Here is a 19,371-nt window from a genome sequence, read left to right on the forward strand (position 1 = left end):
TCAGAATATCTATATAATATGGAGATCAATCAAATAGCATGGAGAGCATGGAGATTAATATTAAAAAGTCATGGACATTTCTATAGTGGATATTTTTCTAGTTGTCTGTAGCTTGAAATACGATTTATTTGGCTAGATGGATTTATGCATGCATTATTAAGTTGTCCAGAATACATACAAACATCTATATTATTGTCATTGTGATATACACACACTGAACCTGAAGCATGAAACAGCAGAAAGGATGATTGGATTCAGTCGGAAACTGATTTTTTTCCATTGGTTTTTCTCTGCGGTTCATGCTCCGTTCTGAGAACGGAAGGAGTTTTCTCTCTCAGTAATCGAGTGCGGCTGGGATTTCCACAGGTTTATTTTGTTTCAGGTTTATTACAGGTTTATTTTGTTTCAGCGTTATTAAAAAAAGTGAAACACTATGATTTCTGCTTTATACAGCGAAGCAGACGGAGTTCAGAGATAAAAGGGCTATTTAGTTCTTCCATGCAGAAATAATATTTCTGACAATAACATACTGTGCAAATCTTTTCTTTGAACATTATTATGTTGAGCTAAACTGGAATTATGGTCTATACTATAGGATCAACAAAAGGTGATTATAAGAGATTATTTGGGCAATACAAACAGAAAAAGTTAACCCCATTTATTGGAAGTGAATACAGAATAAGTTTCAGTCATTTCTGGATGAAGTAAGTTGAAGCTGTTTCTGGCTGGTGATCAGCAGTAGCTCATCTCGACCAGCAGGTGTCAGTGTTTGAGCAAAAGTCTCACAGCATCATCTGTTTTCAGCATGGTTTTCAGTGTCAGATTTCCAGTACAGTTTCTACAGGTTTACCTGGAGCAGCCTGGGTTTCATTCCTTCATTTTCTTAAGACAATAAGTAAAAGAAGTAGCTTTTTTTTGGATGCACCTGTAACACTTTACATAAAGTCTTTTTATGTAATGCATTCTTAAGTAGTTTTAATACAGTAATTATAAACCTTAAAATGCATTGTATGATCTCCTGAATACTTGTAACTAGAGGTCAACCGATATATCGGTCCGATATTTGTCATTTTTTTTATATATATCGGCATCGGCCGATATATAAAGGTAGTCAGAGAATTTCACTCTGTAAATGGGGTGGAGAAGTTGACAGCTCTAACAAACACTGCAGCGTGACGTTACCAAAGTAAACTGTCTCTGACGTTACTCCGCCCCTCTTCACAGACAGCACGTGCTCGGAGAGACAGCTGTGCTGGAGCTGCCCAGAACCGTGAATCACATTTGTTCGGAAGCATGGTTTGATGCAGACAATAACCAGTTTTCCATCCAACTCATTTGTATTTAGGGATGTCAATATTCGATAATTTCCATGATCGATCGTCGTTTAAATTAATGATCAATTAATAACCTTAATGCTGCAAAATGCGCCTGCAGCGGTAGGCTGTTATTATTATGTGCAAAAGCCACTTGGAAAAAAAGCTTTCTGACCCGAATTAAAGGGGTTTTAGTCTGAATAAAATGCTAGTAGCACGACTGTAAAATGAATAGATGTGATTATGATCATTTGATAAAATGAAGAGAGCGCGCCATACGTTGGAGATCATTTTACTTTGTTGACTGTTTCCCGTCAAGGAGACCGCTGAATGCGTCTCTTTAAATGGTTTCGTGGTGCTTGTTGTTGTATTTTAAAACGCAACTGCAATGTTTTCAAATGACACACTATAGTAGTGGTGCAACGGATCATCATTGATCAATATCCTCGTTTCGGCACACACGTGACCCCCGGATTGATTTATGAAGAAAAAAAGTTGCGCATGTTTAGTCCACACTCAGTGGTAATGGCGAGCGGAGGAACGGAGGAGCTTGAACGGCCGGTTCATTTTGGATTCCCTGTCAGATATAATGATGAAGGAAAGAGGTTAGAGTGAAAAGATTGTGCCAGATCTTTATGAACAGGAGAAGAAAACAGTTGTGGATGAACTATCCCGAGCATCCTCTGTTGCGCTCACGACAGACGAGTGGACGTCCAGGGGGACGGAGAGCTCTGTGACGATAACTGCTCACTTCATCACAGCACACTGGGAGATGAGAAGTCGGGCTATTATGTTAAAAAAAAAAAAAAGATATTATGTGCACTTTAACTTGATTTTATATATTTTAATTTAATAATTTAATGTTAATAAAAAAAGACAAAACGTATGTTTATTTGTCTTGGCCTTTTTTTTTTTTGCTGATCCGAAAAATGATCCGATCCATACGAGGACGAGCGAGCGCGGGTTTGACTAGATGTATTTGGAGGTTATTGCTCACGTCTCGTTCTGCACATATCCAAATGTTTCCATATTCGCAATGTATCTGAATGTTAAACTATAATATTTTTTATTTATTTAATGTAAACTAGACGGAAAGATCATCCTCTACACATTAGCAAAAACCTCCTTGGCATAACAGCAAAGTGCACCGGTATACTATGGTCTATTTAAACTGACCAGTGTAACCTTTTAAATGTTTGGTTGACTGTACTTCATTTTAATAATGAACAGACTGCGATGTAAGTTTGAAATTAGAATAGACTTTAGATGTTCTGTGTCATTTATACCAAACAAAAATGTTGCTGGTTGCTAGTGTGTTTGCAGCACTACTGTTATTTATTTTTTATATATTGATTTTTTATATTTTTCAGTTGAATTGATTTTTATTTCTAAAATTGTATTTATTTAAATGTATATTTAAGTTTACATTTATGTTCCAACAAACTTCTACTTGATAAAAAAAAAAAATTCTACTTGATATGCTCTAAAACTTTTATGTAAATGATTGACTTTTTATATATATATATATATATATATATATATATATATATATATATATATATATATATATATATATATATATATATATATATTGCCTGTTTTATATATTTAATACTTGGTCAGTTTATTGATTTGTTTGGTTAACTTTGGATTCATTTTTTATTTTAATACCGTGCAGTGCACAAAATTAAGATTCGAGAGATGGTTCAAGTCAGTGCTCAATAAATGATGATAAGTTTAGAAATGTTGTGCATCCACTTATTATTAGGGTTTCATTTTTGCATGCAAATGAAGGGGAAAACGTCAAGATATCGGCCCTAAAAATCGGCAACACATATCGGCCATTGGCTGACCCTGACCTCTAAACATCGACATCGGCTAGAGAAAAACCCATATCGGTGTATTGTAAAGTATTGTAAAGATATACAGATTGACTGTGTCTGAAATCAAATGCTCACTATATAGTAGGGAAGTGTGTGATTTTGTTTGTGCTTTTTTATTGATAAAAGAAAGGGGTGTTTTTTTAGCAGTCTCTTTCTCTCGTGTCCTCCAGAGGTTTTCATTTCCAATCTGTTCTAAAGTGTGTTTCTGATGCAGAAATACAGCAGCACTTCAAGATCTGGAGCTGACTGATGAAACCGTTTTCATTTCCTTTTTCCATTTCTCATTTCCATTGGTTTCTTATTTTCAGACACCAAAACAAACAGAAGCTCAATGCTGTTCAAAATCAACAAAAAACCACTGATAAAATCATGGAAGCTGTCAGCGTTCCGTAGTATTTCTACTTCTTCTGTGTGTGTGTGTGTGTGTGTGTGTGTGTGTGTGTGTGTGTGTGTGTGTGTGTGTGCTCTTGTTTTTGTGACATATCAGGACACAACTCTGTATAATGACATGGGTATGACACAGATATTACAAGGAGAGGGTGACTTATGAGGACATAACCCATGTCCCCATTTTTCAAAACGCTTATAAATCATACAGAATGAGTTTTTTTGAGAAAGTAAAAATGCACAAAGTTTCCTGTGAGGGTTAGAGTTAGGGGTAGGGTTGGTGAAGGGCCATAGAATATACAGTTTGTACAGTATAAAAACCATTACGCCTATGGGATGAACACACTTTTCACAAAAACAAACGTGTGTGTGTGTGTGTGTGTGTGTGTGTGAGGGTTTCAGAAACTCTGGCATGGTTTGTGAATGTCTGGAGTGACAAAATGACACACGACATCTTCTCTGGATCCAATTCTGGTGTTTGACAAAAAAGTTTGTGGAGACTTTTTTGGGGTTATGGAAATAGACACAGTTTTAATATAAAGTTGATAATAAATACTACAGACTACCCCAAACCTTAAAAGAAAAATTATATGCATACTTTTTTTTCAATATTGTAGTACTAATGTTTTGAATTTGCTTTTATTTTTAGTTTTCATTTCATAGTTTTAGTCATTTTATTACATGCTTTCATAGTTTGTGTGTGTGTGTGTGTGTGTACCTTATTTGCAAAGGCAATATTTATGATTTTAAATAATTTAAAGTTCCTAATCTAATATATATATATATATATATATATACATAGCTTTATTTTGATTACTACAATTTGTTTAGAGAAGTTGTAGTTTTAGTTAACAATGTCATTTATGAGTGATTTAGCATTTTTCAGATTTAAATTGCCCCAAAACAGTGAAAGTAAAAGTAAAAACAACATGTATTAAAAAGGTTTTTTTTTTGTGTGTGTATATGTGAAATCAAAATCAGTATACAAAATATTTAAAATCACACTTGCCTGTATATGTGCTTTAGCCTAATACTAATCTCTCTATAGAGAATTATACAATCAGTGGATGTTCCTCTTTCCAGAGCTGTTTGTGTGTTTACAAAAAAATAAAATAAAAAATCACCCAAGCAAACACTTTGCATCTCCCTAAGAATAAGCCAGAACACAGCCCTCGAAGAGTCAGTTCAATAAATGTCCTGTCACTTTAAGGGATGATATGAGAAGTCTCTGCTAATGATCTTCTGGATCAGAGTTGAATCAGATAGATGTGTCTGATGAAGAGCATTGAGAAGCCTGCATCAATCCACGCAGCGACAGCGACATCTACAGGACGTGCATGACAGCCACCGTTTTTGCACGTGAGATAAAAAAATTTATTAAAATAAAATATAAAAAATATTGTCACATTAAGCTAAACTTCCCATTTTCATTTCGTTTAACGTGACTAAAAAACAAAAAATTAAATAAAATTAATAAAAACTAATTTTTTGTTATAAAAACAATAAAAACTAAAGAACTATCTGAAGACACTTTTAAAATAACAGCACTATTTGAATTTGCTTTTATAAATGCTGTGATATAAGCAGGGTTTCAAAGACAAGACCTTCAAAACCCTTCTTCAAAGAAAAGAAAAACAGCTCTCAGCACAGTGTTGTGTTAGTGAGGCCGAGCTGGCAATGATTACACATTTATTTCATTGCTGTTATTATTCTAAAGACATCTGCTGAGAGAGAGACTTTTGGTTTGTTTAAAAGACTGTGTCTCTTAAGTTTAATATAGGCTAATATTCATAATATTTCCATGTCTGTTTCAAATGAAAGTTTATTCAGTAGAGTTTAGTCTAAAATCTTAAGCATGTGCCTGATTACAAATCAAAACTGTGCTGCTGATTCAGTCGACCCCGAAACTGAGCGGATACTAATCAAACGTATTTTGAATTTTTCTCATTTTACTTGTAATCATTTATGATATCATTATAATGCCTTATCCACTCTCATTTAATATTAAACATTTTAATTCAGAATGGTAAACACCTAGAGAAGAATTTGCATCTTGGATTGAGGAGAACAATATACATTTCTTCTAATGTTTGTTTGTTTATGCATTCATTTATCTTTATTTTCAGCATTTGGTTACTTAACTAGTAGATTTAAAAATGACAGGCAAACAAACAACATGAGTCTGTTCTCTCTCTGAGCTCTTGTGTTGTGGAGTGTAATGAGGGCATCAGGTCACTGTTAGAGACATGGCTCAGCACTCATTCCTGTGGGATTTGAAGGCTAGAGACTTTAAACTAGTTAGCACCGACCATCTCTCTGAGCTGTAATATACAGAAATAAAGCTCAGTCATGCATAAGTCTCTCATTAGATGTGCACTATACACCACTAAACAAAAACACATTATGTAACCTACAACAACAAAGCTGGTTTTAGAGGGGTTTTCACCTGGGAGACTACAGTAGCTAGTACAGCCAAAGACCAGCTTGGACCATCTCAAACCAGCTAAAACCAAATGACCAATTTAGGTTGCCATTTATTTATTTATTCATTTTTTTTTTATTCGAGTTTTTTATTTTTTATTTATTTACTCTGCCCTGTTTATATTCTATATCGTCTGTTTATGTACTGTACGTGGTTTATCTGAAATTGTCGCCAAAATTTAGCGATGAAGTAATTAAATCTTTCTTGTTGTTGTGTGTGCGCGCACGCACGTTTGTGTATGTGACGCGTTGAGCGCGTGGAGCCATATTATTCACTCAATTCGCTGTGTTGAAGGCATGGACTCCATTTGTCTTCATTTTACACTGTTTTATATCGTTTTTCTGACTCTTACGAGCCGGTTCGCGATAGGCGAGGACGCTGTCGGTGAGTAATTGAACTAGTTTTAGCGAGTGTTTGATCTGTTTAGAGTTTAACGCAAAGCTCGTGGCTGTTTGGTTTGTTTTAATGGCGAAGCAAACAACAGTGAAGTTCAGCGCGTGCAGATCTCCACTCCTCTTGCCATGAAAAAAAAAACAGTTTGTTTATTGCATTATATTTCAACTAAATGTCAGTTAACTTCTCTTCATCACTGTCACGAGCTTTGACTACCAACTTAGTAAGACTGGAAACAAATCTAGTCATTGAAAGAGGAATCTCCACTTGTTGTTTTGTTACAGTTAGCAGTACTGTAAAACCCTAATGCATTCCCCAAATAGCTTTTTGAGGTTTAAGTTACTGTCACGTTTAACTGTTTTTGATGACATTGACAGAACTTTCTGGAATTATCAGGGAATTGGTTTTCGAGGAATTATAATTTTCTTGCATGCAAACGTAATCGAAATTAAATCTTTATTTTTTTAAGATATAGACTGCAATCTTTTATAGTTATATAAAAAAAATCAAAACTCTCTCTCTCTCTATATATATATATATATATATCCGTATGCTGCCATACGACGTTTGCGCTATATTGGAAGTCTTCTGGTGTCATAAGATAACTTTAGAAGTAATTACATTATCTAAACTTCACTAGTTCTATCATTTCTTGTTACCAAATGTTATTCAAAACTATTGCCTGGCACTATATTTGATTTAAAAGATATGAAACTTATTTTTATTTTTTCAGTACATTTGTTAATAGTGCATAAGTGCCTTTTTTCTTACTTTAATACTTTGTTTTTTTTTCTTTTTCTTTCTTTCTTTTTTCTTTCGTTTTTTTTTTTGGACAAATAACACCATGAATTGTTGTTTAAGTTCAAAATGTCTTATGTGGTCAATGAAAAAAAAAAAACATCTTTCTTTACTGAAGTCAAATGCTGCATGACACACTATCACAGCCAGGCTATTAGTGTACACATTTGATGTTCATTGATTCTGAACCACTGAAATTTCACTGTGGACAGAGCTACTCATGCAAGGAATCGAACCAAAATGTTCTTTCATGTGACAGCCGGTTTAAACAAAACTTCAAATTAGCATGGAAGAGTGAACTTTTACCACATGTTGCCTTGGGGCTCTTGTTGAGATGTTAACTTTAAAGTCCTGTCTGTACAGACTGTCCTGCAGATGGACGCACGTGGTTGCCGTTCAGCCTCAACTGTTATCACTTCGTCCATGGAGAGGAGGATGTTGCCAAAAGCTACTCCATTCAAGATGCAAAAAACATGTGCAGAGGCTATGGTGATTACTTTTTACAATTTGCAAACTATAACACTATCTAAATTGTGGATTATTTTTAGTGCACTATATGGTACAGTTTAACCTCCCCTATTACGTTTTTAGATCTCTTGACAGTGAAAAGTGCTGAGGAGAATGACTTCGTCGTTAAGTACAGTCCTTCTGTATGGAAAGGTAAAATGAGCGTCTGGCTTGGAATGTACTACGACAGCGACGGTGAGTTTGATTTCAATCCAAAATATGCCTGCGTCTCAAAACCTACTGATGTCTGTCTTTAAACTTCAGAATTGGATATATTTGCTTTTCTAATGCAGTATCTTATTGTGAGCATTTCATCAATACAGGAAAAATGAAAAGTTATCACCTGTTCCACCTCTGAATCAACTTTCAAATCCCTTTTACTTTTAAAAAGATAAAAGTAACACCCACTTTTCAGGAGCCAAGTAATTTCCTGAATAAATTCAAGTCCAGTCTTAAATTTTCTTTTCCTCATTGAATATACAGTTTCGTTCAGAAATGCACCAGATTACAAAAGTATATTGAGTTGCAAATACAAAATCATTTTGATTGAGTATTGTATTTGTAATAATATTGTTTATTTTACATTTTGTTGTGAAATTGACTATTAATTTAAATATAAATTAGAAATTATGAGTAAATGTCAGAATTAACAAAAAATTCTACAGAATGATGTTACAGAATTTTTACTTAGAAATGTTTGTATTTTTCTGTGTACATTGCTTTTTTTGTTCTTCACTATGTAAATCTTATTTAATTGTTTGGGAAGCATTTTAAACACTTAATGTGCGAGTTCTGTTTTATTAACTAAAATAGAACTTGCACATTAAATCAAACAGTAAAATGTTCTAAAAATAAGATCTATTTATAAAATTAAATTTAAATGTATAACTATTTAAGATATATTTCCCCCCATTAAAAAGAAAAAAAAACGTATGCAGTACATGTTTAAGCAGATTATTGGACATGGCCCAGCTTCACTGGAATGCAGCTGAAATTGACTAATCTGTTCAAACCAGAGGTCTTGACAAAGAGTTGTTTACCAGACTGTTGCCTAGTCCGTGCTTTTAGTTGAGACCATTAAAGGAGAAGTGCTCTGGAAAATCTTGACCAGTCTGTTTAGTTATTTTTGAGCTTTATGTCTGGTGTTGCTGACAGCTTGTATAACTTCTAATTGAGTGAATCATGCATGCTTGAAGTTTTAAGGGGTCAGTCTATGCCGTTATACCGTTTATGCCGTTTTTCATTCTCATGTTATTTTGAGCTCTTCTTTTGTACATAAAATGCAAAATATACTTTAAGGCTGAATGCTCAAGTTGTTCTCAATTCAAATGGTGCATTTTAAAAATGCACTGCAGGTTTGACAACATTGACAGGCTTGAATGGTGAGTAAATGATGGCCCTTTAAAGGTCTAGTTATCTCTGTATCTTCAGGTTAAATCAGACCATATTCCATACATATTGTACATGTAAACACATGAACTTTCTGAGCTGTGTTCCTCTAGTGCAGTTTTCACACGTATCATCTCACAACACAAGGAAATCCTGTTATTTGAGGGGCTGATCAGGGGTTTGCGGATTTAAAAAATGCATCATCCACACCCAGAGCCCAGATGCTTTCAAGTCAAAATTATGAAAACATATTCCAGACGCCACATGCTTGCATCAGTCTGTTTAGGCTTCATGATTAAAGAGCTCACTTGGGTATTGAACAATGAACCAGAGGACAATGTGAACTTTGATCATGTGTTCATGGATCCGTAGGAATGACCTGACGTGACACAGATTCAGACCAGAGCTGCATTACGTTTCATTCATCAGGTGTTTACATCTGTTTTTATCCCCTTTCAAGCCTAAACATTTGGCTTTATGTGATTTAGGTGAAGTCATTACTGTAGATGAGGTTTCGTTGAAAGTGCAAGAATGTGTTGTGATTATTTTGCAAGCATCAGTTTGAATGGGTTGAAAATATGCAAGTCACTCCACGTCATTGTTTTCCAGCAAAAGCATGTGTATGAGTTATAATTTCCAACTATTATTAAATAATGCATCAATTATTTCTTAAATATAGTTTTTTTTAGGTCGTAAATGCAGTTACATAAAAAAAAACGAAGAAAAAAAAAACATTTTGACACCGAAACTGGAGCTGCATGATTAAGTGTTGATTATTCCTATGAAATTGTAATTGTGATTTATTAATTAATATTAAATGAATGATGCTTACATCTTTATTTGAAGCAACTGCATGCCATGTTTTTATATGAAAATTAACAAGCTTAAAACACTAACTGAAAAACTTTTGCTTTTCTATAGTATTATGCCTCAAATGTTAACGATACATTGGATTGGTTTCTTCTAAAAAGCTAAAAATACTGTATGCAAGGTATTATAGTGTTAAACTAACACTGAAATAATAGAAAAAAAAAATTATGTCATTAATAACGCACCCTCATGTCGTTCCAAACCCGTAAAACCTCCGTTTATTTTTGGAACACAGTTTAAGATATTTTAGATGTAGTCCGAGAGCTCTCAGTCCCTCCATTGAAGCTGTGTGTACGGTCTACTGTCCATGTCCAGAAAGGTAAGAAAAACATCATCAAAGTAGTCCATGTGACATCAGAGGGTCAGTTAGAATATTTTGAAGCATCGAAAATACATTTTGGTCCAAAAATAGCTTTATGACTTTATTCAGCATTGTCTTCTCTTCTGTGTCTGTTGTGAGAGAGAGTTCAAAACAAAGCAGTTTGTCATATCCTGTTCGCGAACGAATCATTCGATGTAACTGGATCTTTTTGAACCAGTTCACCAAATCAAACTGAATCGTTTTAAACGGTTCGCGTCTCCAATACGCATTAATCCACAAATGACTTAAGCTGTTAACTTTTTTAATGTGGTTGACACTCCCAGTTCAAACAAACCAATATCCCGGAGTAATTCATTTACTCAAGCAGTACACTGACTGAACTGTTGTGAAGAGAGAGATGAAGATGAACACCGAGCCGAGCCAGATAATGACTCGTTCACGAGTCAAGAACCGGTTGCATCGGTTTTCGGATCACCAGTAGTTCTTTCGGACAGTTCGATTCAATAAACCGGTTGAAGAAAACGGTTCACCGGTTCCTTTGTGGTCGACGTAATGGCATCATTGGCGATGACTGCAAGCCTTCAGTTTACCTGGACTCATAACACTAGCACAGAATCAGTTCAGAATCAATCGCCAAAAGAATCAGTTAGGTTCAGACGCTCGGTGTGTCGGTCTGCTTCACGCTGAATCACACATGCGCAGTATCATCAGCTCCTCGGTTCTTGAATCGGACACATCTGACAGAAACGGTTCTTGACTCGTGAACAAGTCATTATCTGGCTCGGCTCGGTGTTCATCTTCATCTCTCTCTTCACAACAGTTGAGTCAGTGAACTGTTTGAGTAAATGAATTACTCCGGGATATTGGTTTGTTTGAACTCAGAGGGAGTGTCAGCCACATTAAAAAAGTTAACCGTTTAAGTCATTCACCGTTTAAAAAGATTCAGTTCGATTTGGTGAACTGGTTCAAGAAGATCTGGTTACATCGAATGATTTGTTCGCGAACCGGATATGACAAACTGCTTTGTTTTGAACTCTCTCTCACAACAGACACGGAAGAGAAGACAATGCTGAATAAAGTCGTAGTTTTAGCTATTTTTGGACCAAAATGTATTTTCGATGCTTCAAAATATTCTAACTGACCCTCTGATGTCACATGGACTACTTTGATGATGTTTTTCTGAACTTTCTGGACATGGACAGTATACCGTACACACAGCTTCAATGGAGGGACTGAGAGCTCTCGGACTACATCTAAAATATCTTAAACTGTGTTTTGAAGATAAACGGAGGTCTCACGGGTTTGGAACGACATGAGGGTGAGTTATTAATGACATAATTTTGCAAATCGGCCGAACTAACCCTTTAAGATAACATGTGGAAAGGATAAAAAGCATCTTAAGCATGCAGAATAACATAAGTGGACTTTGAACGATTAATTGCTACTGTGAACAATTTATGTAATTGTTGCATCTGTAATTGTAATCGCGATTAGAAACTGAGTTTTAAATGAAGGTATGGGAGGAGCTTATCCTGTCAATCATATCGCATCATAAGGAATGTATAAATAGCTGCCTGCACTTCCACTCCAAATCCACTTTTAAGTCTTAATTTATTGATCGCTTCGTTATTGAGTATCCAGGTTTGAGTCTTAACCTCAAGCTTGTTTGTTTACCTTCATTATAACTTGTGAAATATGTAATAAATCTGAGCTACCCTGAACTGATCCTTATTTTTGAGTGCATACTTTAATTTCATTGAGAATTTCTGTGAAATCTGTTTCAATAAAAGCACGTCTCTCTCTGTGCGTCTTGCAGAGGATGTCTTTAAGTGGCATGATGATAATGGCGTGTTGCGCTATAGTAACTGGGAGGACGGTGGCTCTGATGACACTGATCTACCGCTCTTGGACACGTGTGTGGTTCTTCACGCCGACACGGGGAAGTGGGAGAACGTCAGCTGCACGATTGAACCTGAGAATGGAGTAGTGTGTAAGACGAGTAAGTGCACGATTCCTGGATTAGGACAGCTGTACCTTTTTAGCTGTTATTATATGCTGTTTTTTTTTTTTTCATTCAAATTGCTGAGAAGTTCCAGTAATTTTTTTGTGTGTATAGTGGTGGTGGTGGTTGTTTTTTTTTATATATGTGTCCCTGGAGCACAAAACCAGTTTTAAGTCTCTGTTGTATATTTGTAGCAATAGCCCAAAAACAATTGTATGGGTCAAAATGATCCATTTTTCTTTTATGCCAAAAATAATTAGGATATTAAGTATAGATCATGTTCCATGAAGATATTTTTTACGTTTCCTTCTACAAATATATCAAAATTTAATTTATGATTAGTTGTATGCATTTCCAAGAACTTCATTTGGACAACTTTAAAGGTGATTTTCTCAATATTTTCCTTTTTTTCTTTTTTTTGCACCCTCAGATTCTAGATATTTAAATAGTTGTATCTCAGACAAATATTGTCCTTTCCTTACAAACCTTAGATCAATGGAAAGCTCATTTCAGATGATGGATAAATATCAATTTAGAAAAATTTACCCTTATGACTGGTTTTGTGGTCTAGGATGGAATATAGTTTTTTTGTAATTCTATTTTATTTTAGTTATTTTAGTGCATGAGGTTAAACTAAATGAAAATGACAAATAAAGCTTTAGCATTTAATATGTTAACAGCATTTCCTTTTTAAATATATATTTTTATTATCATTTCAGTAAATCTTTATTATATTTTTAAGTAACCAACGTGCAATTCTTTTTTTAGTTAACTATAATAACCATAAATTATACAGCATTGCATACTATAATTATGTGGCCAGATTATTCAATGTAATTATTAAATACATTCAAAATTAAAAAATAATAAATAATAATAATTAGATAATTAAAACATTTTAAAAATGTACTACTCGTTAAATGACGCATTTGTTAATGCGATTAATTTTTATCATTGGACTTTCATTTAACCTGAAAGATCCTGAAATGTCACTCTTATTAAGTCACAGTTGATTTCTTTGGAATTTCTAGATCTTGCATGTTCAAATATTTATTGATTTATTTTTGAGTAATTTGGCTTTCCATAGGTTTCAGGTGTAGTGAATGATCTAATATCATACTTTTGCTAAATTAAATTAAAATGGTACATTTTGTGGAAGGACGTTTATGGTTTCCAGTGTTATGGAAGGTAAACTTTAGGTATGTTTTTCCCATTAGAAACATTAAAGTGTAATTTGACCTTCACTGTCTGTGATGTTTTTCAGAGGCAGTCTGGATAAGCCCACCTCGTAAGCATGATCTTATTTTCCTAATGTCTGTCTTGTGATCTTGCTATTATATCTGTACAAAATTGAGTTTTTCTAAGAGTCATATTGACCGTAATTGTGTTTTGATGAGTTCGAAGCCCTCGTGATCATCTAAACCATCAGAAAGCATCTTGTGTTTGTGTTCATGATTCTACTGTATTTCTTTCTTCTGATCTCTAGAGGGCAGTCCTCTTCTGGTAGCTCTGGTCATCATCAGCGTGGTGCTGATTCTGGTCATCTCTACAGTGGTTTGGTTGTTTCGTCAAAGAAGCGACCCAGGCTCGTCCATCCTGAACCTGATCGAGTACCATCTGCCCTTCAGATCCCCCTCCTCCGATCAGGCCTGCTTGGTAGATGCTGATGAAATCAAGGAGGTACCTTAGTGTTTTTCATCCGTGCCCAGGTGAGAATAAGCAGCAGGCGTTCATGGGAGTTTCAGTCATAAATCAGTTGAATTCTGTCCTCATCACAAGACTTTGAATTGTTTGTTAATGTTGTGTGTGCCAAATTCTGTTTCTGTTGTGAGATTCACAAAATGGGAAGTTTCGTCAGATTTCTTCCGTTGTGGTAGGACCAGTATTTATTTTCCAATCATGTTTGTCACTGCTAGCCCTCTATAAGCACCATAAGTTTGTAGATACAAATACTTTGTGATTGCCAATCGCAGTATTTTTTTAATGATGTTGTAATTGTTTTTATGATTTGATTTGCCACTAACAATCATCTGTATCTATATTGTTATGAATTAATCTAAATGTGTAAACTTTAAGGCTTTATTTATCCACACGTGAGCAACAAGCCATAGAGAAACTAATCAAGTGTTGGTCTTTCAAAATGAATAAAATATTGCCAAACATTTCAGTTTTCTTTTGTGAAACCGAACAATAAAACATTAATTGATATATGCAGAAATGCATGATCATTTTAATAGCTCACATTTTAATGCTGCTGTAAGCATATTCAGGCTGAACTCTCCTGAGACATGTGAGCAAACACAGACATGCAGAATGATAAGCAGGCAGTTTCTCCACGCACAAATAAACAGAAGAAGCTGGTTTTGCTGCAGCAGTGTCCAGATGTTTCTGCAGATGAATGCGTGTAATGAAAGAGCGATCAGGATGAAGTGGGTCAGCTAATCAAGGGCAGATGAATTACCCTCTGGGGTTTTTATAGATATCTGTCATTGTCCTATCCTGAAAGTGTCAGTTTCCCTCTATCTCCAGCTACTTCACCTACACTTGTTTGTCCATGTTATGACTGCTGCTGCATTACGACTGTCTGTACATACAAATTTGTATTTAAACCACCGTGGCACACAATTTGGGGTCGATAATCGACTTTATAGGTTTTTCCTGTGTCCTCAATGTCACATTCCATCCTGCTAGTTATCACAGTCATCAGTTTGGTGGGAAAAAGTTTCAGCATCAGAATTAGGTTATATAATGAAAAAAACAATTATTATTTTAGAAGAACACTATAACTCTTCTCAAAACCTAAAGCTTTCTCAAATTAATTTTACTCTTTTTATTTTTTTATAATATTATAGTATAGTAACATATAGTTAGTATCATTATAATTTTTATATTTTATTATAAATTAGAATTTAAATTATTTGAATGATTTTCAATAACATCTCCGAAGTAGTTGTACCGGTAAAAATTATAAAAAAAAAAATCCTCAAAATATGACTTGTAAGACTCTTCAGGCTTGTTAAATTAATACGTTCATTCATCCATTTAAATATATTGGTTTACTAATTAGTATTTATTTCAAATGCATTGTTTATTTATTTAGTTAAATGCATTTGTTTTAATAACTTGTGTGTGTGTGTGTCTGTATTTATTTGATAAATGTATTTATTTATTACGTAGTAAGTATGCCCTACACACTAGTGCTAGCAGTAATCAATTTAATTTGCCATCAATATAGGCAGTAATTTACTGAAAGATTATCTTCAGCCTTTAAACTGCTTTCAAGGTTCCGTGTTTTTGGTGATCGACCCAGATTTGATGGTCCCCTTCTGGTCAGCATATTACAGGTTATCACTGATGACCACTAGAGGACGCTATGACTCATGTTATCATCCTGGTGATAGTCTGTGTGCAGGCCAGTGCACCAATCAGAGAGGAGATTTCAGGCCACTTCTCAGACCTCCTGGATGTAGATTTAGAAATGTTTAAAGGTATCTGATATCACCATGATTTTTCAGGATGAGGTCTTCACAATACCTGTCCATGTCTGTATGTCAAATGACTAAATTCTACCAAAAGACATGAATTTTGTGCAAAAAATATTGTAGACTTTGACTAGACTCATGACTTTTATTGGTGTTAATATGTGGTTTCTAAGGTGTTCTTTGTGGTTGTTAATGTGTTGGTATGAGGAATGGTCATGTGATTGCGAAGGTGTTCTAGATGGTTGCCAGGGTGTAAGGTGTTTTTATGGTTGCTAGCAGTGTTGGGAAGGTTACTTTGGAAATGTAATAGGTTACAGATTACAAGTAACCCTATTTAAAATGTAATAGTAGTGTAACTTTTTTAATTATTTTAATAAAGTAATGTAACTAATTACTTTTGAGTACATTTTGATTACTTTTATAAATTTCTAATGAATGTTAATTTGCAACTGTTATTCATCTTCAACCATTTTACACCATGCAGGTTTAACCTTACAGTAGTGCTCAATACTGTCAGACTTTCACCATCCTTCATCACCTGAATTAAGATGATCACATTTGAACACATCCACCACACAATCAGACTTTAGTACTGCCTTTTACTTTGAGATTGATCTGAAGTTCAAAGCAGATTTAAAAGCAAAAGAAATATTTTATAGATACTGTTTTTGAAACCAAATCTTTGCATAACTACAGGCATCTAACTGCATCTAACAATGGTTTGGGGAAAAATAGTTAATAAAAAAATAAAAGCATATACATCAACTCAAATACGGTTATCTAATAAGCATGTGTCCTATTTTGTGTACTAAACTCCTGAAACATTGGTGTCTTTTTGAAACACTGCTGTCTCTTTGTATATGATATGATAATAGTTTCTCAAAATAAGTAAAAAATGCTCATGAAGTGACTATTCTAGAGATTAATTTCCATGAGGGGCGGACTGGGAAAAAATAGGCTGGGAAATCTCACACTCATACACCCACAACCCATTCTGAAACATGGACAACCCTATTTTTTTTTTTTTGGACCTGACATGAAAAAGATTTGAATCCTTAGGTTGGGGACATGCAACATAATCAAGAGTTCTCTCCTGAACTGCACCTTCACTTCCATTATCCATCCATCTCTCTCATGACTTTAATACTGAAGATTTTTATTTGACTTACCATGTTTTGTAAGTGCAATTTTGTTTTTTTTTTGGCAAATGAATTACCACTTGTATTTATTTTTACTACAAATTCCATAATTAAACCACGGTTAGTGCCATACCATAGGCTATATTAATTTTCCTAAGGGTTGTGTTTTTGTATGCACTAGCTCCCCCTAAACCTATGATAAAATATGATGATTTGTCTGCTAACTTACTACTGTAACATTACAAAAGATATAATGACGTCGTTTATACAGTATTTTGAGGGATTGCGAGCAATGTGCTGCTGCTGCTTGACTAAGTAAACAAAGACAAAACTACATTAGCATATTTACAGATGAAACTGACCTGCACCTGAAACCCTGAACAGAAGTGTCGCTTCTCTGCTCCAGTTGTGCGCTTACACAGTTCACTCCGGTCTCTCTCTCTCTCGCATTGATTACTCGGAGTCTGATCCAAACCGTTCGGCGGAGGCGCGGAGAGCGCGCGAGCCCAACCATTGCCAGTCACGACTAACCGATTCATGATTTATTCGAAATTTAATTATCGAATGGCGGATTCGGAAATAATCGCTTTAGTATATTCGGCCTGCAATTATACAATAACAATATTAAAGTAGAAGGCCAAATCGTCTGCCAGGCAACCGGGAATAGTCCCGGTTCTCCCGATGTCCGATGTCAGGATTCATATTCAGTCTTTTTGCGGCTTAATATTCACAGACATCAGTCCATATCGGGTTTTGATTCAAGTGTACTGACCTACTTTTGATTTATTCGTCCAAAATGTGGCATATTGCGTCCGCGTTCTAGGCTGAATTCCATTTTTATGACTGGATTCTACGAATGTGTTCTCCGTGTCTCGGATATTATGGGCCATATGTCTTAGTGCAATTTGAGAAAGAAATAAGCTGTATGTGGATGTGTGTAAATATTCAAGTGTAATCCTCTTTGTAATCGTTACAATTTTCATAAGTAACTGTAATTTAATTACTCATTTTTTTAGTAACTGTAACTGATTACTGTTACATTTATTTTGTAATTAAATTATGTAACGCCGTTACATGTAACTAGTTACTCCCCAACACTGGTTGCTAGGGTGCTTCAATGTGGTTGACGTGCTTGCTAAAGTGTTTTGAGTGGTTGTTGTCCTGTTGCTATGTGTTTACTAGGGTGTTTGGATGGTTGCCAGGGTATGTGTTATGTTGTTATTTGATTTCTAAGGCGTTGTTGGTGTGTCGCTATGTGTTTGCTAAAGTGTTCTGAGTTGTTGTTGTGTTGCTATGTGGTTACTAGGGTGTTTGGATGGTTGCCAGGGTATGTGTTATGTTGTTATTTGATTTCTAAGGCGTTGTTGGTGTGTCGCTATGTGTTTGCTAAAGTGTTCTGAGTTGTTGTTGTGTTGCTATGTGGTTACTAGGGTTTTCTTGGTTGTTGCCAGGGTGTTGATATGTGGTTTCTAAAGGCCCTTTCACACCGGATGCGTAACGAAAAAGCGAATAGTTCGCGTGCGAATAGTTCGCGTCAAAACCATTCACATCAGCCGCGACGCGAATTTGCGATGTCTGTGACGTTCAGAGAGCTTCAACATTCCAAAACTTTCGCGCCGACAGTTGAGAAAATGGACACTTCAACATCATCATCCAGTGAAGACAAGCTTTTCATTTTCTTTAAAAGACAGAAAAGAAGGTTTTGGGTGCACCCAGTCCTAAAGAACAGAGAGTCTGAAGGGGAGTATGCCAATCATGTACAGGAGCTAAAACTTTATCATGGCCGGTTCCGCACTTACTTTCGGATGTCTGTGGGACAATTCGAGGAGCTCCTTCAGATAATGGCACCGCATCTGACGAGACAAACCACAAACTTCAGGGAACCAATTAATCCGGAGCAGCGTCTGGCAGTCTGCTTAAGGTGAGCTGTCCTCTTAAAAACATCAGCCCATAGAACACACACACAAGTAATCAGAAGATCCGTCATTTTTGCTGTGACGTCACCTTTGTTTCCTTGTATGTGATTGGCTGAAGCCTTTTTGTCGCCTCAAAAGTAAAAAAAATCGACATCGAAGCGAAAAAAATAAAAGTCGTTTTTTCGCCTCAGCACATTCGCGTTCGGTGTGAAAGCACTCATTACACAAACAGCTGATCAAAAAATAAAACCATCGCGCGAATTATTCGCGCGTCAAAATCGTGTCCAGTGTGAAAGGACCTTAAGGTGTTCTAAATGGTTGTTGGCGGTTTACTATGTGGTTGTCAGAGTTTTTTATGTGGTAGCTGAGGTGTTTTGAGTGGTTGTTGGTTTGTTGTTATGTGGTTGTGTTGCCAGGGTGTTGTTATTTGGTTTCTAAGGTATTCTCTAAGGTGGTTATGTTGCTATGTGGTTGTCAGGGATTTGCCA

General features: G+C 35.4%; 1 protein-coding gene across 1 annotated transcript; it reads left to right on the forward strand.

Moving 5' to 3' along the window:
• Positions 1-6,290: 6,290 nt before the first annotated feature.
• Positions 6,291-14,508, forward strand: LOC132095539 (CD302 antigen-like). The gene is made up of 6 exons (XM_059500640.1): positions 6,291-6,449; positions 7,620-7,745; positions 7,848-7,958; positions 12,161-12,343; positions 13,611-13,634; positions 13,833-14,508. The coding sequence occupies exons 1-6, from the start codon at positions 6,362-6,364 to the stop codon at positions 14,033-14,035; spliced, it is 735 nt and encodes a 244-aa protein (XP_059356623.1). The 5' UTR covers positions 6,291-6,361; the 3' UTR covers positions 14,036-14,508.
• Positions 14,509-19,371: the final 4,863 nt, after the last annotated feature.

This window comes from Carassius carassius, chromosome 19, assembly GCF_963082965.1.
Source record: "Carassius carassius chromosome 19, fCarCar2.1, whole genome shotgun sequence".
NCBI classification, from domain to species: domain Eukaryota; kingdom Metazoa; phylum Chordata; class Actinopteri; order Cypriniformes; family Cyprinidae; genus Carassius; species Carassius carassius.